Source organism: Ammospiza caudacuta, chromosome 10 (genome assembly GCF_027887145.1).
Source record: "Ammospiza caudacuta isolate bAmmCau1 chromosome 10, bAmmCau1.pri, whole genome shotgun sequence".
Taxonomy (NCBI): Eukaryota; Metazoa; Chordata; class Aves; order Passeriformes; family Passerellidae; genus Ammospiza; species Ammospiza caudacuta.
Window position 1 is genome coordinate 17,852,871 of NC_080602.1, and position 22,881 is coordinate 17,875,751.

A 22,881-nucleotide genomic window follows, 5' to 3' on the forward strand; every position below is an offset into this window, starting at 1 on the left:
TTACGCTCTGAAGGAATTTTGATAACCATTTTAAAATTGACCACAAGTTACAGTAGTTTGGTTTTAGATAAACACTGCACGCTAAATTGAACATAAAAATAGATTCTATTTAATAAATTTGTATCTAGTGCACTATAAACATTTATCAAAGTGTTATTACAAGGGTAAATAAAGTCTGCAGCAATATTTCAAGTAACTTGATAAAATGTGTTCAGGTAACATTGATCATGAAATGGACACAGTAGAAAAGATTTTCCTCAATCACCACACTTTATTTAAACATCAAGTAAATTTCTTCCTTCAAACGAGGACTGCTGGTATTGGTTCAAGTTAGAGGGAGAGAGTGGGCTAATTAAAAAACACTATCTTGCTTAGAGTAGGGATCCCACACCATTTTTCTCCAAGCATATGTTGCAGCATTTTCCTACATTTGAATCTGATATTGCATTGAGATGTGGGACAGCTGAATTTGATTTGTCAAGAGTTGAGGAATGAAGTATGCTCCGGGTTTGTCATCTGCTGGCCTCTACTGTAAACTTTTGTGCTGCTTTTTGTACTGAGAGTCTTGCCACTGCCACTCGAAATGTCTCTCTGAGAAGTAACATTTTCATCTGCAGGAGAAAATGACCTGAGGTGAGGAAACTCTTCACAGTAAACAGTCTGTGCTTGAATATTAGTATTGGCTTTTTGTTGAGGATACAAGAGAGGCATTTCACCACAATCCAGATACATGCTTCCATTCCCAGAACTCCATTCACTACTGCTTCCTTCATCTCTTTCTGGAGGGTCTTTAAAATCAAATTCCTGACTTCTCTTGGACTTAGTTTTCCATTTTCCACATGATTGGATACATTTATCCTCTTTCAAGCCTGTTCTTCCATTCTTGCTCTTAAGCACATGATGAGTTGGCCCAGAGCTGCTGTGGCCATTTGTAGCCCTGCGTATTTGCATATTTTGTAGTGCTCCCTGACCAGCAAAGGGAGCAGCATCACCATTACTCACAGCACACAATGGTCCTTTGTCTATATTTGCAAGGGGGCCATATTTTTCTCTTCTTCCATCTTCATTTGGGTAACATCCTGGTAGAACACCTCTAGATGCACCATCCAGATTTTGAGAATTATTCCTGTTCTGAATATCTGAAGTCACTGTTTCACAAAGCACATGTTGAGTTTTGGTCTGTGTTGCATCAAACTGCTGTCTCAAGTCACGTGGAACACGCTGCTGGACAACTTGATCAGTGCCTTTTTCAGTACTGCTTTCACTACATGATGTGCTTTCCACATGGTGTGACCTTGTCCGAAGCACACAATCTCTCTTGGAGCACTCACCTCCAGGATCAGAATTTAAACGCAGAGCTAGGAGAGGAGGGAAAGAGACAGATAATTAAAGATAGTGTTAATATTGGAAGAAAAGCATTTCATTACTACATGCACTAAATCAGTATGCTCAAGAAGAGCAGGAGCACAGAATCCAGCTCACCTGGGCGGGCAGATTTGCGCTGGGGAATGGGCCGAAGAGGCGTTTCCAGCCCTTTCGCCATCGTAGCAAGTTTACTGGCAGCGTCCATTATTTTCTTTTCAGCTCTGTCAAGAATTGCAGAACATGTGGGGAAAAAAAACCAAAACCAAAACCAAGTTTAAGGGTAATTCAACTCTATGTTTTACTTCAAGGCAATGTTACTGAGAGTCAGAGAATACTGACAGGACAGTGTGCCAGGCAGCTCAGCAGTGACCTGGCACCAACACGCACACCCTGGCAAGACTTCAGGCCAGGCACTGTTTGCTCCAAGGTGGACAAACACCAGCCTGAGATCTACACACCTCCTGCACAGCCAACAGCCATTTCCAAACATCCTTGAACTCACCCTTCATGTTTGCCATCATCAGTGAGCAGCTGCTGAAGGCATGTCAAGTAGTATTTGCGCATTTTCCGTGCTGTCTCCTGGCGCTCTCTTAAAACCTCCACTTTAATCATTTCAGCAGCTCGTTCCTTACTTTCACGGATATAACAGAGCATATCACCTACAAACACACTTCATTAGTACCAGTTTTCCCCCAGAGTGGGGAAGAAGCCAACACCACACACTGGGATTGTCTAGCAGACCTGGAACAAGTCAGTAAGGACATGGATTTACCTGCCAACATTCCACCAAATCCTCGTGCCAGTTGTTGCCTAGTGGATGAATGCCACGGCAAACCACAGCAGGTCAATACAAAGCATCAGAAAGGAATTCAGTGATCTGATTGTGTATCTTAAGCAGTCACAGGGATTTGGGAGGAATGTTGGCTGGTAAAAATATGGGTCTAGAAACTTTCAATGGCCATGAAGAAATTTTGGGAGCTGCTGCACTCAGGTAAGAGCTGGTGCTACACTTAATCCTTTCTCCTCAGAGAGAAAGTTGCTGACTAGGCCAGAAGGCAGGATACAGCACAAGAGAAAAGCATATTTTCTCTCAGGAGAAGCTGCAATCTTGATAGATTTTTTTTTTCTGGAGAAACAAGATCAGTACTCAAAACACACTGTACCACTTTAAAAGACATACTACAGTACAACAAAGCAAGGATGGTAAAACAAGGCTTTGCCCATCACAATTACAAGTTGAATTTAGGGTGACAATTCCACTTCTCACAGTCACTCTAGTAAGATGGGAAAATCTACTTCTCATGTGATTTGGTTGTCAGATTCCTGTCCAAGCTGACTGAAAGAAGAAGCAATAAAGTAATTTATTTTCCTCCACTAAATCTTTAACTAAGGCTTTAGTACTTACACTTAATCTTGCTCAAAGCTTTGATGTAGTGAGCACGCATTTCTTCCAGACCTTTCACAGACTCAGAGGATGCACAAGGTTTTGAGATGCCTTCACTGGACAATGACCTGAAAGGCATGCATATCATATTGCACAAAAGAAGCAACTTGTATCCTCCCAAAATAAGAAATCATCTTCTTTATTTTTTAAAATACCTTGGTAGTGATCCCTGGTCTTTCAATTTGGTCTTCATCTCGGAGTTTTGTACAATTAGACCTCCTGGAACCATTTCATTTTCTATTAAAATAAAAAGATGAACCATAATTCACTGCATTTCTCTAAATTCAAGTTCAAGAGATGCTTATGTAATAACTGCTGCCTCTGGTACAAGACCCCAATGTCACAAAGCATCATTAGCTGCAGTACAGCTGTTGCAGTAACAAGCAGACACACTTCAATGAAGTCTGAACATAAAAATCATCTCATACAGTAATTAAATAAGCTTGAAGCATTCATATGCCATTACTAACACTAAACTGAGATATCAAGTATACTTGGAGAGAAATGACAGGATAAAAAAGTAACAAGGGTGGTTTTGACAAACATTGAAAAAGAATTATTGTTAGGAACTGTGCCTTTGAGAGATAAAGATACAAGATAAAACTTGGTAGGTTTTGTCAGTTTACTGTGGTGAAGGTTTTTTTGTTTGTTTTGAAGTCAATAACCAAAACCCCAGTATCCACTGAAAATTACAAGATCCTGCAGATGAGAGAATCAAAGCTGTCTTTAGGTGACTATCAAACCTAACCATGGATTTGCTCTGACTTAGCTTCATATTCCTGCAGAGCAAGCTGAAGATGTTTGAGGGCCATCTCCAGCTCTCTATTCAAAAGTCCTGGCACACTGCCTCTTTTTTCAAGCTCCTGGCAGCAGCCTTTGCAGCATAAATCTTCCTGAGACCCGAGGTTCCTTTTTGTACACTTCTCACTTGCAACAGTGACTACTAAAAGTTATACATCAACATGGGACCAAAACAAAAATAAAAATCAAGCCCAACCTATTTTCAGTGTTCTACTTAGTCCTCTTCTCACTGGAATGTGTGTAATATTTTAGCCCAATTAAACTAATCACAAGAGGCTGGTACCCTGTTCCAGAAGGTACAGCAGCATCTATCAACTCATAGAGCCCTCACAGCCTCAATGCACTTCCATCAGCAATGATCTGAGTTCTTCAGTCAGCAAAAAAACTTGCAGGTTAAATGCTTTTAGAATTTGAGGTTTTTTTTTTTTTTTATAACAACAGCCAAGCAGGGTCTTTTGAAGTCAGCTGAAGGAAACTGTCGCAGCTGGAAAGCCTCACACACGTCTGAGCCTGGTTAAGGGATACACAAAGACTGGGCTCCTTCCAGCCAGCGCTGGCTGCTCCCCACAGCCAGGCCAGGGCGCTCTAGAGGCAGGAGCACTGCAGTGCTGCTATTGTTCTGTTAATAGACCACTCTGATGTTGGTGCTGAAGGAATTCAAGCCACATTACAGGCACAGAGCCAAAAACTCTCTTGGGTTTTGCTGCTTTATGTTTTTCAGTTGCGTAAGATGTCAAACTAAACAGAAAGCCCCAGGGACATATGTCCCTCCCAAGAAGCTTTTCCCATCCACGCTGGCTCCAGTTCTGCCATGGTACACGTGACAGCCCTGGGAAGAGCTACAATGCCAAAGTACATACTAGGCTCAGGGAGTGGGGGGAAAGGGAAGAAGGGGAAAAACAAAAAAAAAAAACCCAGAGAGAAACACCACCCAGGGATTCACACTTTTTTCAACTACATTCTTGACCAAAAGAACCAGAGAAAACTACCATGCCAGGTCAAGTTCTTGACACAGTAGTATCTTTTACATAAATGCAGAATTCCTTGTCTTGTGTACTGCCAAGAGCAAGCAGTACAATTCAATCTTTGAAGCTCCAATCTCGTATTACCCATTTACAAGACATAGTTTAGACCATACCCTGCATATCATGGTAGCACTGCCTTGCATGTGAACTGTTATATACTCCAAAGGCTGTGCTGCTAACAACCCCCAAAGAATACACACATCTCTAGCAGATGGGACAGCTATTCCTTTCCTCCTGAAGAATGGCTTTAAAAAGCAGAAAGCTACTAGCATTTGATAAAATGAAACCTCAAAGCCAGCATTAAATCAGTAAACTGGAGACCAGTACCATTTGTTGCAGTTTGTGACTTTAACTTAGCTTATGCAATATTAAACCACCTTACAGTCAGAAGAACTGTATCTTCCTCTATCACCTAAATATTTACTAATTAGCTAACTTGGCATTGGGGTCATCCACAGGACACTGAATATTAAAGACTGCTACTAACAAGCTCAATTTGATGATATGTAATCTGCCAGATTAAGATCAAACCAAATACCTTTGTCTGTTCCAGCTTCCTGCAAGGGTGTCTGTCTTCTCAGTCTCCTTTGTGCTTCTGCCTGGTGTCCAACACTGCACACAGGGGGCCTTGCCACATCCCCAGTGTTTCCTGCACCATGTTGTGGGTGAGGGTATGATTCTTTATTTGCATTACTCACTAGCTCTTCATATTTCTGCAATTGAAAAACACTTCCTGAAAACACAACACAGCAAAAAAAGTGCTCCACACTACAACCAGCCCTGGTCACCAGGTTCTTTAAACCTGCAGTAGAAGCACAGATTACAAGTCAAATTGTGAAGAAAACATCTATTCTATGGTATAGAAGTTGTATTTAGCATAAATCATTGCAACAGCAGTGCCTGAATATCTTGAGTATTATTTGGAAATTCAGTAGCCCTTAACATTGCAGAACTATACCCTGTCTTTAAACAGCTGAAGATAACTTGCTTTTTAAAGAGAAAAGACATTACTAGGAAATTAAAGACTTCACTAGAAAAGGTGGTTCAAGCCAATCAATGTTTTGAGATTCAAGGGCATATTAAACAGTTTACCAAGGGACATTTCATTTCCACTGCAGACGGTGCATAAGACACAGGAAAAAATTTTTCTCTTTATCATTGTGGATATAACTTGTGCCATGAAAACCTTTCAGGCTCACTTGCTGAACAGAAATATATTAACATTAAAGAAACAGTAACATCCCATCTTCTCCTCAAAAACAAGTCATTTTCTGTCTTATTCTCAGATAATTCCCCAGCTACAACTGCTGGGTAGCAATGGCATTTCCGGTGGGATGCTCCCCACAACAAAAAACTTATTACAAGCATAAGCACTGCAAGAAGAGGAATCTGCTAAAACAACAGAAACAAGGGCTTTGGGACACAATCTGACTTAGCCTCAAACTCCTCTAGAAGAGGGTAAGACATCTTTCCTCATTTGGGCAGGCACACTGAAAAAGATTTCCTAGAGGCACAATAAAGTAGGCAAGACTTATTCCCAAAACAGAACTGACAAACTGACCTGTTGAAGGCAACTTGCAAAAAGGATTTTTAGTTCTGCAAGGCTTTCATCTTTATTTGTATAAAGAGGAGGAAAAAAAGCTTAACATGATCAAAAATCACTGTCCAATCACCACTGCAAACTGGATTTTGCAGCTATGCAAAAATCTGAGGTGGGTTCTGTCATTACAGCCCATCAAAGAGATTACAAGGAGCTTTTAACAGGCTCCTAACCTCAAGCAGGTGGATTGATCTCCTTAATTTACAAGTCTTTGCATAAATGACATTCCTAACCTGACCTTCTCTTCTTTAAAGACTGAAGATGTCAAAGCTACGTCCTTTTCCTGTTCACTTGTTAATAGTAGATTTAGTCTCCTTTTAGTTTCAGAATACATTTATTAATGAACACAAATGTTGACTTTTCTATTTTTCACAATCACATGGATATTTCATGGGAGAAAAGAGGCCTGAGTGACTTCTCAAATCCCTTTTCTGACATGCAGTTATAACTAACAGAAATATTACCTCTTTCCATTCTTGCTCTTTCTTTTCCAGAATCGTGCACACTGTGGTTCTATAGGCCTTTTGTAAACAAGCCTTCAGTTTGTCTTTGCCTTGACTGGCTAATTGAACATGAGAATCAAAACCCTTGTCCTTCCAAGAATGTTTACTCTGTGTGCACTTGACCAGTTCTTCATGAATTTCACTCAACAAATACTCCAGCTCAAGCAGAGTCTTCTCCTCATACCGATTCATCTCATCCTGCAGCCTCTTGGCTTCCTGAGCCTCCCATTCCCGCTGCTTTTGCTCTAGCAACATCTTGATTTCTGCCTCTTTCTGAATGGAGAGATCATTCTTCTGCTTTGCAAGGTCCTCCTTTGCTGTTGCAAGGACCTCTTTAATTCTGTTTCTATGATCATCTAAGAATGATTGGTAGTCTCTCTCATTTTGCTCTTGTATCTGCAGAATTTCTTCTTGCTTTTCTTTGTTCCACTGCACACGGGCTTTTGCTAGTTCTGCTTTGACAGCTGCAGGGATTTCCTCTTTCTTTAGCTCCAATTCCCTCCTCAGAGAAATTATCTTTTCTTCAAGTTCTTTAACTCTTAGTCCAGATGTCTCTGTACTTTCATATTCTTTCTTCCATTTCTCCTCAGCAGCTGAGAGAACCATGGCTAACTGGCAAATAAACAACACAGTCATTAGAAATACATACACACATTCATAGATAGACAAAATGTAACTCTGAGTCATTAAAATTTATTTCAGATCTTTTCAATTTATTTAATAAAAAACAAACCTATATAGGCTTTTCCTTTTATAAGGAAACGTCTTTCCTTAGTGACTCCCTGTGTCTGTGTCTACATTCACTCCTCAGTAATATATGGGATTTGGAAGACTTAACTGTTTATCAACACACACATAGCAGTATTTTGGGCTACCTGCTCTGCTGTAGTCCTTTGGTGTTCCTTTTCCCATTTTTCTTGTTCTGTCTTTAGATTTAGTTTGTACTCTTGCAGCCACTTGGCATGAGCTTGGGCTAAAGCTGCATCTACCTTTAAATAGATAAAAAACCTGCTTCAGTCATAGGTAGGTACATTTTTATTATTACTTTCATGTAACAGTACAAGAATAGATTTCAGTTTGGATTGCCTATGTTTATAGAAATTAAAAGAACCAGACCAGCAGCACTTCATGCATTTCTTGATGTAAAAATTATGCCAAAATTAAAAATACTAAATTTATTCTTAACAAAATAGTATAAAATCTAAATATTGTTCAGTTCTGTTCAAAACAGTGTGAAAAACAAACCACATGCAACAGTTTTTTCAGAACTTGAAGAACTGTATTTCTAATATAGCAAATATCAATAATAAACTTCAGAGGAAGTTAGTGAAGGAGTCCACTTTCTTATTTTTTTAAGGTGACTAAAGTGGACACAGCAGTTTCACAGACTCCAGGTAGATAGAACAATTATTTGTTACCTGGCTGGCAAGATTTTTACAGTATTTATTTTCCAATTCTAATTGAAATTCTTTTAAGGCCTCTTCAGAGGCTGTATTTTCTTTCAGAGCCTTCTGGATCTGCAGCCTCTGCTCTTCAACAGTCCCTTCTAACTCTTTAGTTGAAGCTTCATCCACAGCTTGGTCAGTTTGGCAGCTGCAGTCATTACATTCAACAACACTTCTTCTCACTTCTTCCAGCCTACTTTGCCATTCTCTTTCTAACTTGGCAAAGATTTGTTCTTTATTCTAAGGAAAAAAACATTTTTAAGAAAAATCTCCCCAGTGTCTCAATAAACAGATTTCACTGGTGTTTAGCAAATGAAACACTGTTCACATCAATGATAGTCCCTAACAGGAGAAAAACAAAACCATGCACAGAGAGCGTTTGGTAACTCAGAGCTTTCTCCTATGGGGTAGGATACACAAAGGATTTCTATATGATACCTGAGTGAAACAACAAAAAGCATAACCTTCACTCAAGCATCAGGGTGTAAAACTCCAGCATATTACCAGCTGTGACACTCAGGGTGTTCTGTTTGTTACTTTGCAAGAATTAGGTTTTGGGTTTCTTTAAAAATATGAAATATGTATAATGCCTGACTCCTTCAGAGGCTTTTAAAATGACAAATCCTTAACAGCCACTTCCAATGGCAGAATACCACCACATAAATCTAAAGTTCTCTTCCTGAAAATAAACAGCAAAACAACAACAAAAAACTTTAAATTCCCTGATCTGAGTCTCATACCTCCTTTTCTTCCTTTTCCCAGTGAATTTTGGCTAATGCAACTTCCTCTTGAACCTGCTGGTTTTTCTCTTCCAGCCACTGCTTCTTTGCTGCTGTCATGGACCTGATCTGTTCCTCTTCAAGCTCAGTCCTTAGAAATTTAAGGGAGAGTTCTTTTTCTTCTAGTAGCTGTTTCTTGAGCTAGACCAGAAAATAAATTAAGTATTCTCCAAGGCACAACTGCTCTGGTACAAAACTATGAGAATGCATGAGACACATGATTAACTCTCTAGAGGCTCTACACTGATCTTACAGAAGACACCTAGATAAGAGATTTAACTCTCAAAAAAGGTGTTTTAAGATATTATATCAGAGATTATTATAGGCTATTGCCATAAAGTTTTCATATCAAGCATCTTTACTCCCCTCATACTTTGAGCTGCACCTCTTTGCTATACTTGCTTACTCAGACAGCTGATCTGCTTCAGTCATTGCACACTGATATCTTCATAAAAGCAAAGCTTTTAATCAAATCAGTCTGAATTCATTACTACTTAAAAAACCACTGTGTTTTTCATATCAGTTTTATATAGTTTTGTAACATCGTTCAGGGTTTTTTGAAAATGTCTTATGAATGTAAAAGCTCATACTGCTGACTAAGCATCCTCAGAAGTCAGAATTATGGAAGTTCACTACATGAAAACAAATAGCTGTTGGAAAGAGTTACTTGTACAGTATTTCAAAACCCAGAACACACCACCAGCTTAATTAAAAAAAAATCACTAAGTTATATGTATGAGCTTTCTGGTTCAGCTGCATCTCTTCCAAGTAGGTTCTGCAAACATTAACAAAATTAAATACACTGTTTTCAAGATGCAATATTAATGAGTGAAATTATATGGTTTATAGGCAATTCCATTTATACCTTCTCTTCCTTCAGCTGCTGCTCTTGTTGAAATTTCTGTCTTAAAGTAGTTTCCAAGGTTTCCTTCTCCTGACAAACACCAATGTAACATTCCTTCACTGCAGTAATCTCTTTGTTCAGCTCCTCTATGTTATCCCTTCAAAGGACAGATTACTTATTATCAATTGGCCTCAGAGGACAGCAAGCCAGCTTTAAAGTAAGTGTAACTAGCAGTGAAAGTCAGACAGGAAACATGAAAATTTCAGTAAAAATGGAAATAATGCTAAGTCTTACTTTAACTTCGAGATTGTCTCTTCAGAAGTTTGAAGAAGCAGCTGCTTTTCCACAGCAAACCTCTCCATCAGCTCCTTCTCAAAATGTGCTTTGGTGTCCTCATGATGTTGCTGATAAGTTCTTTCACACCTACCATTCCAAGAAAGGAAAAACAACTACCTGATTTCAACTACCTAGGTTCAAGTTTTCTGTAAGAAAGTATCTTTCTAACATTGACCTCCTCTTGTACCTGATAGCTGGAACAAGATTATGTGTGCAGGATGAAAATCCACAAATTGAACTAAACTAAGTTAACAGACTTACCTGTCAATGGCCTCTTGCTTATCATGATCAAACTCCTGAACCATCTTTCTCATCTGACAACAGAGGTCTTGATTTAAGCTTTTCAGTTTTTCTTCATTTTCCTTCAGTTCTTCAATAGTTGAAGTCTGGGCCTGGACAAACAAGGGTCAAGTAATATGGGGTAGTAAGAACTTTTTCTAATGACAGATTTTTAGCATGGGTGGGAGTTTTTTGTGATTTTTTTTTCTGTAGTGGTAAGCAGCATCTCTGTCTTACCTCAACTTGCTGTAGCAAAGCTTCATTAGCCTCTTTGAGTCGCAGAACTTCTTCCTTTAGATTATCAGAAGCATCCTTCAAATTTGTGACAGGCTAAAAATAAATAAAATTAAAATGATATCTTTCAAGACATAAATGACTTAGCAGTTAATGCTTAAAAAGTTCAGTTATCAAATAAAATTTGTACTTAAAAAATACAGGGAATTATTGCACTGCAAGATCACAGAATCACTGCTATTCTAGATGAATTCTTAGAACTCAGTATTGTGAAGCTTTGCAGAAGCACACACTCAGTGTAGTGTTTGCAAGCTGAATGACAACAGTCATCCAACAGAGAGCACACTTCCCACAGACATTGGATTCCTACCCCACAGCCAGGTCTCCATGTACAGATACTGCAACTCTGATCAATCCACAGAGGGAAGGCAATAATGGGGTGAAGAGAGATGCAATATCAAGGAGATTTCTTTTTGATGAAATTACCCATGATGGCCCTCTGAAGGCAATCTGTTAAATGTTCTGATTGCATCATCTAATGGTACTGTCAGCCCTCTTGCAGAAATTACAAGGTCCTTTTGGCTAAAGAAAACCATCTTTTTCCAATGAAATGTACTTGTAACATAAGCATGGCAGACATCAGGTACTCTCAAGCATATAAGGCATCATTTAAGGACTCATTTAATAATGCATAGGCTGCCCAGGTTCTGCTTCAGTTGTTTTCTTTTCAACTATAGATACAAAACCAGAGTTGCTATGAATACTCAGCTATGCATAAATTTTTGCTCTCTTCTCATAAACAGCTTTGGTTTTGTTCCCCAAAAACCAGGAATACTTGACTTTTAAAGAAGTGTAAAACAACAAACCTCTGAATCTCTTGATGCTTTTTCTGCTTTCAACTGCTTGTATTCCTCTAGTGTCTTCTGGCAATCCTTAAGACTATTTTGTAGTTGAGTAATCTGGTTTCTCTTCATTTTATTACTGTTCAATAAACGTTCCAGCTCAGCTTTTAATTCTACAATAATTTCATCTTTAGAGAGTTCTTTATCCATGTCTCTGTTCTGTATTGCACTATCAGGAAAGTTATAACCAGTTCAGTATTTAAGAGACAAAAATCATTTAGCTGAAAGGAGGTGGTAGCAAAGAGAAGAGTAAGTAATGCTACCAGAAATATCAGGATGTCTAAGATGTAATAGTAAAAAGCATAAGAGGACATGAATATCAAAGCTTTTCCATCAAGTTGCAATTAATTTACAGAGAACTTGTTAATTCAGCTGTTTCCTCAAAAGATTCATTCTCACATGATTTGAAGAGTTTTGAAGCAACTCCACTGATGTTGATGTAAAAGACAGCTTTAGCTTTAAGCAACTGTGTGGAGTCTTTGAGCAAGAAAAGTATCCATGAATATACTTCAACAATTAAAGGAACAGCAATATAGTCCCTATAAAATCTGAAGACTTATTAAATAGCAACCAAGATTATTAATTAGGCAACCAAATTATGGTATTAGTACAATTTCTGTTTCTCAGATTATCTGGTAATACAAGCACTATTTCAAATATCTATCAAAAACCTGTGTGTTGATCCAGTAGAACCCTCTTCTTACATATAACTTGCATGGTTTCTTAAGGATTTAAAGTTTTTCTTTCAACAAGAATCACTCAATACCTGCAGAATTTTGGCTTCTTCCCTGTGATTTTTTTAATTCCCAGCTCTACATAGGAATCACCCAGGCTTGTAGGTTGTTCTCCACCTGCATCATTCAAAAATACTCCCAGCTTGGCAACAGATTCATACAAAGCTATTTCTTCTTTCAGTTCCATTAATTCTTCCTGAAAGGAAGAGACAGAAAAAAATTTACACTGACCAGTGAGACTCCAAGCCAACATATCAGGCCCATGATAACTCTACCAAAGAAAATAAACACATGGAGCTCTTCCTTCGAGATATAATTCTATTTAGCTGCATTTAGTTGAATTGTCTAGCATTAACTTATTTATACTTTCATTTTTCATTTCTGATACCTCTAGCAAAGCATATATTAAAACTAAAAATTTGTTAAAATATACAAGAAATATTCCCTCTTGTTCTTGTTACAGTCCATCTATGAAGTATTGTTTATTTTGCTCTTCTGCATTCCTGCTGTCCTTGTACAGCAAAATGGATGACAACAGAAAAGTACATACCTGGAGAAACAGCTATTACTCTAGTACTTAGTAGGATTCACAGTTTCCAAGACAACAGATTTAAATCAAACATATGAATTGGAAACACACACTTCCACTGATGCTTTACAGAGGACTTTGTTGCATTCCCTTTTGCTGACAAAAGAGAAATTTCAGAACATAGTATCTCCTTATTAAATTACAAGACTTCAAGCACACAGAATTTACATTCCATTTTTTTTTCCAAAAGCAGGCTGGACAGAAGTATGATATCAGATTTGTGCCAATACAATTGCCCAATTGTGTTTTAATTGGTGGGAAGGAAGTCCAACATGCAACACTGGGAGAGGAAGTAGTCAAAGATGATGTACTTGTTTCCTCCAAAAATTTAAAATGTTTCAACCACCAACATCTTAGTAATAATGCCTCTCCCCCCACCATCAAATGAAAGCATTTTATTCAAACATAAAATATTCCATAAAATTAACCTGCAAAGCCTTGTTCATGTTGTTGCTTATCATCTGTGCAGACTGAGCTTGTTGCAATTGAAACCGTAACTGATTTGTCTCCTGCATTGAGCCTGTTGTAGGAAAGAAAAGGGAGAAACAGAACAAGTCAGAAATATGCAAGAAAGTCCATACAATCTGAAGTTATCTGTTAAAAATAGCAATGTTGATTCTGGCAATAGACATGACTGTTTCTATTTCCTTGAGCTCACTAACAGTTACTCAACACATTACTATGAAAAGACTTCAATGTGTGAAGGTGGGCAAAAGTCAAACACACAAACTGCAAAACATTTCACAATCTATTTCTATGATACGAATTTCCAAAAATCATCCTCCAGCTCCCAAAACAATTCTTCTCACTAGGACCTGAATTCAGAATGGCAATTCAAGTCAAGAACCTTAATACAAAATTAAGTAACTTGCAACCAAAACCTGTTGTTTAGTATGAAACAAGGTTTACACATATGCAGCACAAAATACATATGAACACACTTCAATCACTGTTGTTTGGGGTTTGGAGATGATGTTTACTTTTATTCCTATTTGGTTTTTACATCTTAGTGCAGAATGAATTTCAATCTGACAAATCCACTACATAGGAAACAGTCAAGAACACAATTAGGTTGATGTTGATTCCACTTCCATAGAAACATCAATTTCACATTTAGAAAAAATGAAGATATTTCTCCAAGGAAAGGTAATAGTATGAGTAAAGGGCTGACCTGTTTGCAGTAAATTTGCACATTGCTTTTGGCTTTCTTCTAGGCTTCTTGTCAGTCGATTTATTATTTCAGTTTTTTCACATTTGGTTTCTTCCAACAATTTTTCAAGTTGCTTAACATGCTCTCCTTGATTTTTGCAAAGCTCTTTCTAGGAAGAGAATATTTTTACTCGTTTTACAAACATGTAACCATCTAGAACTGTTTCAGATACAGAAAAATTCAATATATACAGGATAAAGGAGAAAAATAAATCAGATACCTAAAGGGGTAGAGGACAGTTAAATCAATCACAGATCAAACGCTATCCTTGGCTGACAAGTGACCTCCTACAGCATCAAAGTTCAGTTTTCACTGGGAGGCAGTAATTGTACTCATATATAAATATACATGGATGAGAATCATTTCATATTTCCTAGAGCAGTTACTTTTCAGCACATCAGATTATCTCCTGTAATTAATCACATACACTTAGTCTATTGCAGAAAAAAATCAAGCCTTCACATGATATCAAGCCAGTTTATTTTAACTGAGCCCAAGCCAAGCTAGCAAGTGCCAATACTCTGTAAAAGAGGAATTGTAGTTTCCTTTTCAGAGGATATACAAAGTAGACATTTCTATAACATTACTTAGTTACCTACACAGACCTGGGAGGCACAGTGCTTTGTATCTACACCTTTTGACTTTTCTATCTTCACTCAAAAAACAGATCTCCCTCTTTGAATACCCCAAAAATGCTACTCTATATTTTACACTAGAGACAAAGTTGTAAAAGCTTTGTTGAGGTACTAACAGACAAAAATTCAGCAGTGCATTTTGTTTAGAAGCAAGTACCAGTCACCTTTCCAAGTATACATCCCCTCTATTTCTATATGTTGAGACAAGAATTAGAGAAACTTAATTTTATTTTCTTAATGTGAAATAAGAGGAAAATGTATTAAGAACTGCCTGGAATACATTGCTTGAATATTTCTAATAGTGAAATGGATTCTTATAACATATCAAGTGGAATAATTTCAGTAAGCTCTACAACCATGTAACACAATCTATATCAAACTCCATCTTAAAGACAGCCTTTTACCCCTTCTCTGTTTTTAAATCCTTACTTCTAAAATAAAGTCACTGTTGAATGGTTAGTCATAGTCATCCTTCAGCATTCTGAGACCAAATCTTGGCAGACTGTTCAATAAAAAGTTTTTCTTGTTTTTTTTCTTGCAAGAAATCATTATTTCTTAATTAGTCCTTTTCTTTCCCAGAGTTATTTGCAGAACTCCTTCAAAAACATTGTTCACAGAAGGAAAGCGCAGGAGAGCAACTAGGACAAAGAATTCCTGGCTCCTCTGCATCTGCTATGTACAAACTTACAATTTGAATTTACAACTGCCTGCAGATGTTTATGAAAACATATCACATAGGCCTCATAATGTTGAGACTTACCATTTTCTTAGCAGCTTTCAGAAGGAGTTATTAGAATTGTAGGTCAAGAAATGCAGTTTAGGAAACATGGAGAGCTCTCAGTGTCTCCAGTACAGTACTCAGCATCCTAAAACAATTTCTCACCTGCTCTCTGAGTGCAGATTGTGTAGTGTCAAGCTTCTGCTCTAATGACAATACTTGCTGTTCATACTTCTGTTTGAGTGCAGAAATAATGGCCTCATGTTGTTCTCTGGCTCGCTGGAGGGCATCTGATCTCTGGAGTTCTAACAGCTGCTTTTGCATGCTTTCCATGGCCACCTCTGCCACTTTGGATTGCTTCAGTATCTGTAGGAACAGTATGACAGTAGTTGCTAGTTACATACATTTCACTGTTGCTCCAATATTCTGTACATCAGTTCATTTTTGTTCTGTGCAGAAGTTGCCACAAGTCCTCAGATGATGCCTGTGTTTTCATACACAGTATTTTCAACCACTGAATCCTATCCATCCATCATGTATTTAGCTTTTGCAATGATCATGACCAGCATTTCAAGAGACTAGCAGTTCTGTTTAATGCAAATGCATCACAAATTGAACTGTAGAGGTCTTTCAAAAAAACAATCTAAAAATATTTACAGTACCTGCTCCTCATTGGTAGTAAGAGTCTGAATTTGAGTTTCAAGGGCCTTGATTTGGCCTTCAAGATGCATTTCCCGTTCCTTTCCATTCTGATAGAGTTTCTGAGACTCACGAAGACTAAGAGCCAAACCATCCTTTTCATCTGAAAAGACAGACATAACTGTGTGAGAACCATGGCCAGCCACCCAAGAGCTTCATGCAACACAACTGCTCAGTACCTGCTCTATAGAACCATTCACTCTGCCCTGTACTGTGAACAACAGAAGACTGAACAAAACCACTTAGTCTCCATCCAGCACCCACTGTGTCCCCCTGGCAGCAGGGAGCACTCCAATGCACTGCTTCCAGGAGGGTACTGAAGGTACAAGGCCCATCTGGCAGCAGGAGAACCTCACATTGTGGCATTCACATTCTCTGAAAAACCCCCTTGCCTGGGGATTTTTCAGAGAATGTGAATGCCACAATGTGAGGTTCTCCTGAGAAGCCTCCGAGAAAAGGGAAACAATTATTAACTCATTTGCTTCTCCTGTGTTTTGCTCCTCTGGAATGTGTTTGGAGATTGTTTACAGGTGATTGTTTCATTGGATTCTGGTGTGAGTTGTTTTTACTCATTGGCCAATAAGGGCCAAGCTGTGTCGGGACTCTGGAGAGAGTCACAAATTTTCATTATTATCTTTTTAGCATTGTGCAAGTATCCTTTCTGTATTCTTTAGTATAGTTTAGTATAGTATCCTTTAATATAATATAGTACCTTAAAATAATAAATTAGCCTGAGAACATGGAGTCAGATTCATCATTCCTTCCTGCCACAAGGGTCCCCACAAATACAATCTCACAAATAGTCTCAAATCAAGTTTACAAGTATGATAAATACCTTCAAAGACACTTTAAATCAATTTCAGAATTTAAAAGTTGCTAGGTACCAATAAAATCTAAGAATTACCACAAAACATTTTACCTTTGACCATTGAAAGCTGATGATTCAAATACCTAATCTGCTGTGCACTCTTTTCTAGCTTTTCATTAAGTTCTTCCAGTTGTCTTTCCCTCGCTTTATTTAGAACTTGAAGTTGAAGAATCTGCATGTTCTCTGAAGAATCTGCCAAATTTCAAACAGCATGTAGACAAGTCAGCATGGATACCAAGAAAGTCATTGCTGTAATTCCTACTCCAAAATATTTTTTATAGTGCTAAGTTCATTGCTGGTGCACAAAATTTTTTTTTTAATCCACATTTGATTTGCATCACTCAAATTGCTCTGGCAGCAATGGCTGAAGGATTGTGCAAACTACAATTCCAACCTTACAGCAGGCCCAGATGAAAGTTTCCATGCTGTGAACTCACAGACTTGTGGCCACTACAAGTTCACAACATGTCTGACAAAGCAGTTCAGCCATTTGAAGGGTACCTAACAGAAAAGCCCAATGTGGCATCACTCAGAGTGCACTTCCCAAGGTACAGTGAGTCATTATTTTCCAATATTATGGAAGGAGAAAAAGTGTCAACAAGGTTTGACATCAAGCCACCAGAAACAAATTTTCAGTTTCATCAATCAAAACTACATGTTCAATGCCCAAAATTCATATACCCTTAGCAAAAAGAGGTCATTTCTGGATATAAAAGATTCTATACTTCAACACACTTTTAGCTGTCCTCTTACTGAAAAACTACTGAAATCAACATGTTCACTGATTTCCAGTGAACTTTTTACACAAGTTTATTTCAAGTCTAAGCATCAAACACTTACTGTCATCATTGCCCAAGAATTCACGTTGCAAACCTTCAAACACTTCATTTCTTCTGTTTCCTTCTTGCATTCCTGGAATATTTTGATGAATGCCATTTTGGTATGGTTTATAAGTCACTTTGTAAGATTCTGGTGACTGGCCATTGACAACATCAGATGCAACAAATTGCTGTTGTGACAATATACACATAAGAGGAAATACATTAAAGCTACAACAGTACTCTTGCTCAATAAAAAAATATTTTTCATTTTACAGGTTGACATTAAGAAGAGTTCTAGTAGCTCTTCATTGTGAGGCTCCAATCCAGCACACCATTTCATTCTTCATGAAAGCTTCCAACTCAGAAAAGCAGTGAAATGTTAACTTAAATAGAGTAAGCACACACTTAAGTGAATCACATTCATTCTACCTCATGGAATTCTACCAAGGCAACAGGAGAAAGAACAAAAATTATAACATGAACATATGAAAACTCAGTGACTAATGTTTCATTTTTTTAAACAGGCTACAGAAGCCTCCCATCACTGTTTGAACTGATTGTAAGAGACTAAAGGCACGTAGAAATATTACTACCATAGCTAAAATCCTGTGAAAATTTTCCAAGAGATAGAAAAATGTGTCAGCTTCTAAAATACCTTAAGATGTTCCTTTGGATCATCTGAAAAATTTAATATTTTATTTTGCTGATTGTCAAATTCTGGTTTGTGGCCATTTGTATAAGGCCTGAAGTTTTCAGGAAGATGATAGACATTGTTCTCTTGGTAGCAGCTTGGAGAGTTAAACCCATCTCTACCAAGATACACATGATCTGGATCATCTTGGCCATCCTGGCCACAGTAATCTTCTTTAACATCATATAAATGTTTCTTCTCTTCATCATTATGTAGGACATTCCAATTCTTCCCATGTTTTTCACCATGATCAGTTTGCTGGTCACACAAGAATTGTTCAGGGTACAGATTTTGTCCTTGTTCATAGTCCTATGAACGGATATGAGGTTTAGAATTGCTCTTTCAAAACTCAGATTTCACCCCACCCTCTTTTTCCTGAGGTTACCAACCCTGAAGTTAGAAATACTTTAAATGAACACCAAAACACTTCACCTACATGCATTTCTCTAATTAATTTAAACAATATTCAGCATGTTATTATGAACAAGCAGCAATTACATCCCTGCTCATACAAACTTACATTTGGAGGATCACTGATCAGTGGATGATCCTTCCACCTTCCATCAAGCTTCCCAGGCTCATGTGACCTAGACAGACACAAGCAGCTTAACCATGTACTAATAACTTCAGGGAAAATAAACCTTCTCTTAAATCAAGACACATCTAATTTACTGCAAATTGCACTACAACTCCCCTTTTATTGGGATTACTTTTACACACCTCATCAACTCAGACTTTGCTCTATTCTTGAAAGCACAACATAAATAATAAAAAGATGGTGCCAAATGCCTTACTGCTCCTCAGTGTCCTGGATGCTACAGTCTGAGAAACTGGAGAGTTGGTCTCCACTGTCCTCCAGCATATCATGGGGAAGGTCTGTCAACAATTGCTGCAACTGAAATAGAACAAACAACATTCATTATACGCTTTTCAGGAAAATTAATACAATTTCAGCCCAAAAACATTGGCAAAGCAGGCCACTTGCACAAAATCCTGGTTTTCTTCCTCCAAGGAGGAATTTGCAAAGAGACTTTTACCACAGAATGCTTGCTAGACTAGAGTACCAACCAAAGCATTTTTCTGCCAAACTCTTGTTAAGAACAGAGTTGCACCAGAAAGAGGTAAGGCAAATGCCATCTAGTAGACGTGTCCCAGGACAGACTAATTTCAAAGAATCATCTGCAAATGGATGATGCCAGGATTTCTCCTCTCTGATCTCCAGGGTAGAGAGGTATCGGACATTCAAAACATGCTCTTTCTGAGAAGTCTGGATGGAAATCCAGGTAAGAACTTGCCAGTCAGTACCACTACATTCAAGAAGTCATCACTGAAATAATTAGTGCTCTGCACAACTGGACACAAACAGAGAAAAACACCACAACTAAAACACACCCAAACTTCACTTCTTATGCTTTTCAAAAGTGGAACAGTCTACAACCTCTTTTGCTCTTACCAGACTACATAAACCTTTTTCTTTCTTTTTACACACTTAAAAGATAGGAAGACGCTAAATTCATAAGCCTTCAGATTAAAATTACTTAATTCTTTTTCACCTCTTGTTCTCTTGCATAATCTTCTTGGTCATAGTCTTCATCTTCATGTTGAGTTTGTAGAGCTGCACTATCAAAGTCAAGGGACATTGTTTTCTAATATTGATTTTGTGTATCCAGCAAAACCTACCACAGGACAGGAAAACGTCACATGTCAGTAAAATACATGAGGAGTCAAAAAGCATCACCTGAATTACTCAGCATGAAAATATAATTCTTGAAAGAGTCATTGCACACTATTTGTTCCTCATACATCCAAGCCTATTCTCTTCTAAGAATTTAGCTTTTAAAATAAGACTGACGTAATTTCTTAAGTTCACTTACAAGCAGACATTATTTTCTGCAAGTACTGCACAGTATACGTAAGATGTGATACATGATGATAACAATGCCCACTTTTGAATTTTGCTTCATAGTCTTCTAGAGAACAACTATAGTTTGTATTAAAAACTGAAAGCATGTTGTTCCTTGTTCATTTGTATAACAGCTCCAAAAGGAAAAATAGGAAAAGTATCACAGAAATCTGAAAAGCACCACATGAGTTGCAGATTTCACTGCTTAAGAAGAGAGTCTTGACCCCAAGGGCCTGTGAACACTGAGCAGTGTGCTCACAGAAAGCTGCTGTGTGTAATTGCCGGCCCAGGTCTGGTTACAAGATAAGTTACTCCCTGTTGAAGGGACACTTGTTTGGGCACACAGGTGCAGCACACACTGAAGTCTTCACCTGGTATAATGTAACATCACAGGAGCATTATCTCCAAGTTAAAAGTCACTGCATCACAGTTAAAGGACCTTTTTGCCCACAGCTGTTCATGGAAGCTCTCCAGCAGAGCTGCAGGAGGCCTCACAACGCAGCCCCTGTCCCTGTGCCCCCCGCGACCCCTCTCACAGGCGGCTCTGAGGCTCCCGCTGCCCCCACACCGCACCAGCTGAAGCACCGGCCCTGTCTCCTTCCTTAGGGCGCTCCCCAGCCCCGGGAGCGAAGGCAGCCGGCCGAGCGAGCACAGGCGGCACAGCCGCCAGAGCCGCGGCCAGCCCCGGAGAGCCGCACCTGGACGGGCCGGGGCAGCTCCAGGGGCGCGGGGCGAGCTCGGCCGCCGCCACCTCAGTCCGCGCGGAGGGCGGCGCGGGGCGATGCTGCCGTTATCCAGCGCACCTTCCGCGGGGCCTTAGAGCCGCGGACGGCGAAAAAGCGCGGCCCGCACACCGGAACCCACCTGAGCCGCCGCGGCCACCCGCCCTCACAGCCACCACCGGGGCGGACCCGCCGCGCTTCCTCATCACACCCGGCCCGCGCCCGCCGGGCTGATTGACAACCCCGGGCACCAACCCGCGGCCAGAACCGCCCCGAGCCGCGCTGAATGACAGCCCCAGGCACCAACCGCAGCCAGAACCCGCCCGGCCGCGCGGGAGGGCAGGCCCGCCCCCGCTGATTGTTTGAAAGCAGGCGCGCGTGGTCGCGGGAACGCGCCTGGCGAGCTGATTGGCCAAGCAGGCAACCAATGACAGTGTGAGTTTTGTGGAGGGGCGGGGTTTCGTGGGCGGGCAGCCGGCGCCATCTCGCAGCGGGACGTGGCGGTCGCCAGGCAACGCGCGGCCGCGGGGTGACGTCACGAGCCCGCGAGCCGCGCCTCACGGCGGTGTCACGATGGCGCTGAGGGGAGCGGGGTCACCGCTCCTGCCCGAGCCCCTGCCCCAGGCAGCCTTCGCTTGGCTGCTCGGGAACCCGCTCTGCTTCCAGAGCTCGTTCTCTTTAAAAAATAAAAACCTCTTCAGAAGGAGCAGATTTATTGCGCAGAGTCGCAGGAAGCAATTCTGACCGAGGGTTGGTTCCGTTTGTAACAGCCCCACCTGGTGCCTCGCCCTCAGCCCGGACAGCGGGAAAGGACCCCGGGCAGAGACGTTTGGGTCATTTGTTGGAGGATTTTTATTAATGGGAGCAAACACTTCGTGTGTTTCAGTGAAATTTATATTAGTTTGAAAAGGAACGAACAGGCTGTGTCGAGTAAACGTGACATTATAGGCGAAATCAGCCATTTTTTCCCAGAGGATTCTAGTAACCATTCAAACAGAGATTAACCAATTCTCATAATTTTTACAGGCATTGAATGACTCAAACAAGAACAAAAAGGGTTTAAATGTGTCTGACAATTAAAAGCTTAAATGAAGGCATGGAAATGCTAGAAACCTAAAACTGAGAATGAATGTGGTTTATTCTACAAAAATGCATGGATGTGTTGTGTTTGGTTTTAATCTGTAATTATTTGGATTATCTGCTTTCTCCCACATCAAAAGATTTTGATGTACTTCTTTATTGCTCTAGCACCCAATTATCTTCCTTTCCTTCCTTTTTACTTCACAGTTCTGCTTCAGACACATAAAAATATGCAGGAGCATCAGAACAAAGATCCAGGTCTTTTAAATGTTTTACATTGGTGATATTCAAAGAGAGAGAGACATTACACTGTGATGTACATCACACACTGGCTCTGGCTGTCCTTATTCACTGGTTAAGTGAAAACGGATGAAGAGAAAAAAGTCACTGAGTCAGCATCTTGACTAGCAAAGTCGAGAAACTTTGATCTCATACTATCACAGCTCCAAATGCTATTAAGTCCTGAGTAACTTTGATTTGTTCCAAAAATAGAGGTGGAGTTCTGCACATTTTCCTTCTATGACCTGTCATAAAACTCAGCTTTGATACAAAAATCAGAACAGGTCTTTCTCTCCACTTGACATGCCACAGAAGTAGCTGGGTTTGCTTCATTGCTTGCTCCATAGTCATATCAAGCACATTCTGATGTTTGAC

General features: G+C 39.5%; 1 protein-coding gene across 1 annotated transcript; it reads right to left on the minus strand.

Annotated features, from left to right (window-relative positions):
- CEP152 (centrosomal protein 152) lies at positions 1-21,317 on the minus strand. The gene is made up of 27 exons (XM_058811424.1): positions 21,290-21,317; positions 20,076-20,198; positions 19,317-19,417; positions 19,043-19,109; positions 18,487-18,831; positions 17,851-18,019; positions 17,062-17,202; positions 16,106-16,245; positions 15,609-15,809; positions 14,052-14,199; positions 13,309-13,400; positions 12,324-12,487; positions 11,522-11,726; positions 10,659-10,751; positions 10,404-10,534; positions 10,101-10,229; positions 9,828-9,963; positions 8,924-9,103; positions 8,157-8,423; positions 7,614-7,727; positions 6,700-7,350; positions 5,174-5,348; positions 2,965-3,046; positions 2,771-2,877; positions 1,868-2,024; positions 1,483-1,586; positions 1-1,358 (listed from the first exon to the last, which is right to left on the minus strand). Exons 2-27 carry the CDS (start codon positions 20,160-20,162, stop codon positions 478-480), a joined length of 5,067 nt encoding a protein of 1,688 aa, XP_058667407.1. The 5' UTR covers positions 20,163-20,198; positions 21,290-21,317; the 3' UTR covers positions 1-477.
- Between the last annotated feature and the right edge of the window lie 1,564 nt (positions 21,318-22,881).

Excerpts from the sequence above, each read along its gene's own strand:
- CEP152 (XM_058811424.1), bottom strand. The coding sequence starts at position 20,162 with ATGTCCCTTGACTTTGATAGTGCAGCTCTACAAACTCAACATGAAGAT. Across the intron at positions 12,488-13,308 it reads ACATGAACAAGGCTTTGCAG|GAAGAATTAATGGAACTGAA; the intron begins GTTAATTTTATG and ends TCTTCCTTTCAG. Across the intron at positions 2,878-2,964 it reads GACCAGGGATCACTACCAAG|GTCATTGTCCAGTGAAGGCA; the intron begins GTATTTTAAAAA and ends CATGCCTTTCAG.